The following is a 5,943-nucleotide window of genomic DNA, read 5'->3' as shown; positions in this document are numbered from 1 at the left end:
CCTTCTAATAATCAAAACAAAATTTCATTATTAACAAAAAGTCATATATACTAATTGGGAAATTAAAGTTTATCTTAGAATCGACTTCAGTCAGGAAAGCTTCTTCTGGACAAATGAAGAGTTAATGTACATATCCTAGTTAAATAAAAAATGTACATATCCTAGTTAAATAAAAAAATACATAACACAATGGGCTATTCTAAGATTTATAACCCTTTTAATTTGAGGAGTTCCAACAATGTCTATTCTAAAACATATAGTAAAATAGCTCTTAGAAAAAAATTGATGAGCAGACTTTAGTTTGTTTTAGACAAACTTGCCTACTTTCTGATTATATCACATCACCACAATCAATGCAATGCATTTTTTTCTGAGAAAAAGCAAAACTAAAATTTAAACTAATACAGAATTCTTCACATATTCACCCAGTCTATCAAATATAACTCATATAATAAAACCTACAGTACATATAATTATGCACCAAAAAATGTAGATCTGTCAAGTATACAAAAATTAACAATTTCATTTACCCAAGTCAAAGAAAAAACTTTAATAACATAAAAACACAAATGTAAGCTAGATCTACTTTGAGGACATTTTATCATATTTTTACATCAAAAGGATGTATGCTTGGACAACAGCAGAAATGCTGTTAAAGCTGTTTGCTATAAATTAAAATTAATTAAACAAAAGATCAAAAAGTCTCCAAGTTAAACTTCACAAAACAAAAACACTGTCTTCTGATTTAATTTTCAGGATAAGACAGGGCAAAATGCAAGTATCTTGCTTTCTATTTCTGTCTATAAACAAAAGTTCAATATCAACATAAATGATACTATAAGGAAATAAATACATAGTTGTGTTTCAAGTTTCACAACATAAAAAATACTGTGATATAATGCTCTCACAGTAAATTTTCATTTTTCTATTGTGTTATTTTTTGTTTGTTCGTATTGATGGTTGTGCTGGGGGAAGAAACCCAGGGCACCTCACAAGAAGTGCTCCAGCACTATTACACTCACAAACTCTTAAAAAAAATTTTTTAACAAGTAACAATTAGTGAATGAATTGGGAATAGAGAACAAAAGTGAAAGATATTTTTATATCCATAAGAATCAAACTTAGTTAATCACAGCTGTTAGCAATACAATAGAATAGCTGTGTGTGTGTGTGTGTGTGTGTGTGTGTTTTGCTGGGGCTTGAACCCAGGGCCAACTGAGCCATCTCTCCGGCCCCAGAGTGGCTGTTTTAAAAGACAGCAACATAGCTCTGGCATTTACTCTGTTGCTATGTTTTTGCCCTGGATTGAACCTAGGACCTCACATATACTGGACAAGCACCTTGCCACTAAGTTACACCTAAAACAGCTATTAATAACAGAAATGATATGGATCCTTATTACTCCCTTTTACAGAAACATATTTGTACATTCTCTGTAATCGCATGGTCCTTTAAAGACTGTGTTTGCTTACAGAACAGATGACAATTTCATAAAGCTTTAAACCATAAATTTTTAAGGATTCTGACAGAACAGACAGCTTCATAATACAGCTTCAGTACAGCAGAAAATACTCCCTTTACCCATGTATTACTTTGTATATTTCTCACACTTTTGAGAAACATTTTTTCTGTAAGAAATGAGCACTTTTAGATAGATTATAATTACCTCTAGTAGAATTTGTCGTTGTCCGTATCTTTTTGATCCGATTCACCTGGATCTTAAAAGAAGGGTGCTCATTTTAATCTGTTGAATACCTTATGTCAGTTTATCTTCTGGACTTTTTTTTTTGGACTTCCCTTCTCTTACCAAGTTGGATGGAGATGAGGATGCAGCTCGCAAAGGATACCCATCTGGGGATCCTTTTTGCCGATTTGGATACATTTCTTGTTTATCCACAGACTTCTGAAGTTGTATCGCCAACAACCTATCCTCTTCTTCTTGTTTATGTCTCTCAAAAAGTTGGTGCTCCAAAGTCATCATTTTTTGGGTGAAGCTTACTTCTGATTCCTCTTCATCCGAGGGAGATTTCTGGAACAGTTCTCTTTTTGCAGAACGGCGTGGATTGTTGACTGCTTCAGATGAAGATTCCTCATTTTTTCTTTTGGCAATATTTTTGCTGATCAGTAGGTGAGACCCTTTTTGTTTCTCAAAGGTGTTGTTTCCAGTTTTCGGTGTAGTGCTCTTACTCTGAGCTTTGCCATAAGGCTTGACTGCAGCTTGTATAGAGTGGTGAGCTCCAGGTTTAAGTCTTTCAAGCACGACAAACAACTCTTTATGACAACAGCTTGGGCTGGTTTGGGCTTTACCTTCAAGGTGTTTTTCCATACCAGAGACATACAACAGTGGCACAGGTGTCTCCATGGAAGACTTTGCACCTTGTTTTTTAATTTCAAGGCCTATTCGTGAAGAAACTGTTGGCATGTTTTCTTCAATTTCTTGCTGCATTGGGCTTTTACCATCACTGTCCATGTTTTTGGATACGTAGATTTTTCTGACTTCTCGTACAACCTCAGACTGTGATGCTGGCTCAAATTGATGCAGAGGTGACAAATACCTGTCTTCAATATGTCTTTGTTTGTTCTTTCTTTTCTTTTGTGACTTTGTTGCAACTGGTTCAGATTCTGCAGAATTCAGAGGAGAAGCCAAGATACTTCCGTCAGAGGAACTGTTGGCGCTTAGGTTTCTTGCCTGTTCCTCCTTTTTCAAGTCCAGGTCACTCTGCCTCCGTCTTGTCTTTTTCTCTAGCTCCTCCTCCTCTGCCAACAATTTCTGTATGTATTCTTCACTAGCTTTGCATTGCTCTTCTTCCCGGGCCCGACGCTCTGCCTCCATCTTGCTCATTTCCTCTTCATATTCTTTTCTCAGTTCCCCGGGAGTACTTAACACGCGAACTGGTTGGTAGTCTTCAACTTCTTTCTCTGATTCTTGCCCAGAAATTCTGAGCTGGCATTCCTTTGGGTAGTGTTTTTGAATCATCTCCCACAGTTCCATATTGACAAGAGAATTTCTTCGAGTATGGTACCGAGTCCATGAAGATACCCAGAGGCGACAGAAAGGACAGCATAAATTCGCCTTTTCCATGGTCGACAGGAAGCACGGCTTACACAGCGTGTGGTTACAAGGCAGAGTCACAGGTTCTATTAGAATTTCCAGACATATCTGGCACTGGTATTCGGACAATGAAGGAATGGCGTGTTTGGATAGCGCCATTTCAATCTGTTGACAAGGTCTACTTATCAGTAGCCGAAGACGAAGAAGCTCTCGTCAAATAACTGCTTCGCCACGAGGCCGCGGCTCAGAAAAAATGCTGTTTCCGCTGAGAAACCGGAACTTCCGTTTGACACCTACTGTGGGGTGTGCTGGAGTTTTGTGGTGCCGCATCCCACCGAGCCCCACCCCAGTCTGTCAATCCTCAGCATGCCGGCTTCCTTTCTGTCAGCCACATTTGAGAACTTACAAACCAGTGAGTGTACCGCATAGTGTCTAGCATGGTTCCACCTGTTGAGGGTTGGAAATTGTTCTGTATTGATGTGCGGAAATCACAATTTCTCTTTAGGCATTTATTACCAAATAATAATTAATTTGGGCCAACATATTTCTTCAATGTATGGTCTTTGAGGATAGTAGGTTGCTGCTGTTGTTTACTTTGCAGCATTGGGGATTCGACACAGGGGTACCATCGGGCTACATCCCCAGCCCTTGAGCCCTTTTTATTTTTTAGATAGGGTTTTGCCAAGTTGCCAAAGCTGGGCTTGAATTATAGATGCTTGCCACCACAGCTGGTATGTTGTTTATGTATCTAAAGATATTTGCATGCTATGGCACACACGTTTTTCCAGCATCTTAGGAGGCGGTGACAGGAGAATTGCAAGTTCAAGGTCTTTCAGCAACTTGGTGAGAACCTGTCTCAAAATAAAAAGTTAAAAAGGGAGGTTGGGGGGCTGGGGATGTGGCTCAAGCGATATTGCGCTCGCCTGGCATGCGTGCAGCCCGGGTTCAATCCTCAGCACCACATACAAAGATGTTGTGTCCGCTGAAAACTAAAAAAATAAATATTAAAATTCTCTCTCTCTCTCTCTCTCTCTCTCTCTCTCTTTAAAAAAAATGGGGAGGTTGGGGATCTAGCTCAGTGGCAGAGCACTTGCCTAGCATGCACAAGGCCCTGAAAAAAATTAAAAAGGGCTGGGGATATCACTCAGTGGCAAAATGTCCCTGGGGTCAATTCCCAGTACCCCCCACAACAAATAAATAATTATAAAAAGTACTGAGGATGTAGATAGTGGTGTTTTTGCCCCAGGATTCAATGCCCAGTACTGCAAGCCAGTAAACTCAAAAGCCATATTTGATTTTGTGGGATGGCTGGGCTTACCTAGGAGATTATTCTGCTTTATATGGTAGTCCTTGGTAGTCAACTGTGTTCAGCTGGGAGCTCATCTGGGACTGGACCATCTGGCTCCTCAGCTGGGGTGTATTCAATGGGTGATGCTCTCTAGTAGACTGGTTGGATACCTTCAATGGCAGCTGGAGGGGACTAGAAGCAGCCAAAGATTTTCAGTTCTTAACCACATCATTGCTCTGCTTTTCATGGAGGGAATGATCAATGGTATCGCTGAAATTGACAAAGGTGGGTAGGGGAAAATGGCATTGATTGGATAACTGAGAAATTGCTGGTGGAAAAAAACTTTGAAAAAGTGGTAGTATCTTGGGTTACACAGTGAAGGGCCAAGTCATTTCAAGCTTTGTTGGTCTTTCTTCAGTGAATTCCTCACTGGTGTTAGACAGATATTCTTTTACAAAAGCTTTATTGTCAGGTAACATTAGGAAATACTGCATGCCTTTAATACTTCACGGGTATTTTATAATGCATATCAGTTTACAAAAGATTGAAAATAGGGCCATAAGAAAACCTGCTTCAGCTGACCTGGTGGCACATATCTTTAATCCCAGTTACTCATAAGGCTGAGGCAGGAGGATGACAAGTTCCAACCCAGCCTGGGCAATTTTAGTGAGACTAGCTCAAAGTAAATCAAGTCTGGAATAGTGGTACACTCCTATAATCCCAGCAAGTTGGGGGGTTGAAAGCAGGAGGATCACAAGTTTGAGGCCAACCTCAGCATCTTAAAAGATCCTCAGCAACTTAGCAAAACCTACTCTCAAAATAATAAAAAGGACTAGGATGGGGGCTGGGGATATAGCTCAGTTGGTAGAGTGCTTACCTTCCATGCACAAGGCTCTGGGTTCAATCCTCAGCAACACACACTCTCTCTCTCTCACACACACACACCAAAAAAAAAAAAAAAAAGGACTGGGATGTAGCTCAGTGGCAAAGCACCTGTGGTTCAATCCCCAGTACCAAAAAACAAAACAAAACACACACACACACACACACACAAAACTAAACAAAACTGTCTGGAGCTGCTCTGGAAATACATGCCCTTAAGCAAGAGAACAATTATTGCACCCTGCAAATTTATCTCTGCTTGGATAATGAGGCATGGCTCCAGGAGTAGGCGTTCCTTGATGCGTTTGAGTTACACTCACCTGTCCCTTTGTAATCCTCCCCCTTTAACCTTTTTGGGATAGAATGTACCATGGAACCTGCCCTTGTGTGTTCCCTATATAAGAATAAAGAATTCCAGTGGTTTTCCCTCTTTTTATACGGGCCCCTAAGGTCGGAGAGCTGTCCCAGATTTTGAAAAGGCACTTCTTTGTGTTTGTGTGTTTTTTTGCCGTTTTCTTAAGTTAATGCAATAGTCGGATTTGTGAACCCAGCATAGGTCGCCAGCTAGGAAAGATGGCGATAAATGGAGTTGCCGCTGGGATGTTTTAAGGTAGCTGATAAAATGTATATGGCTAAAGTGTAGCCCTCTCTCATAAGTACGCTTTTTATGACTTATTGTGAAACTAATGTGGGTTTTTTTGTGTTTTGAAATGTTTTAGAT

The 5,943-nt window shown here is 39.9% G+C and overlaps 1 protein-coding gene across 1 annotated transcript; it reads right to left on the bottom strand.

Moving 5' to 3' along the window:
- Positions 1-1,756: 1,756 nt before the first annotated feature.
- On the bottom strand, positions 1,757-3,211 carry LOC107144355 (E3 ubiquitin-protein ligase RNF168-like). The gene has a single exon (XM_048796378.1). It carries the CDS (start codon positions 3,209-3,211, stop codon positions 1,757-1,759), a length of 1,455 nt encoding a protein of 484 aa, XP_048652335.1.
- Positions 3,212-5,943: the final 2,732 nt, after the last annotated feature.

The sequence above is a fragment of the Marmota marmota genome, unplaced genomic scaffold, assembly GCF_001458135.2.
Source record: "Marmota marmota marmota unplaced genomic scaffold, marMar, whole genome shotgun sequence".
Classification (NCBI taxonomy): domain Eukaryota; kingdom Metazoa; phylum Chordata; class Mammalia; order Rodentia; family Sciuridae; genus Marmota; species Marmota marmota.
This window is presented reverse-complemented; position numbering and strand designations above follow the sequence as displayed.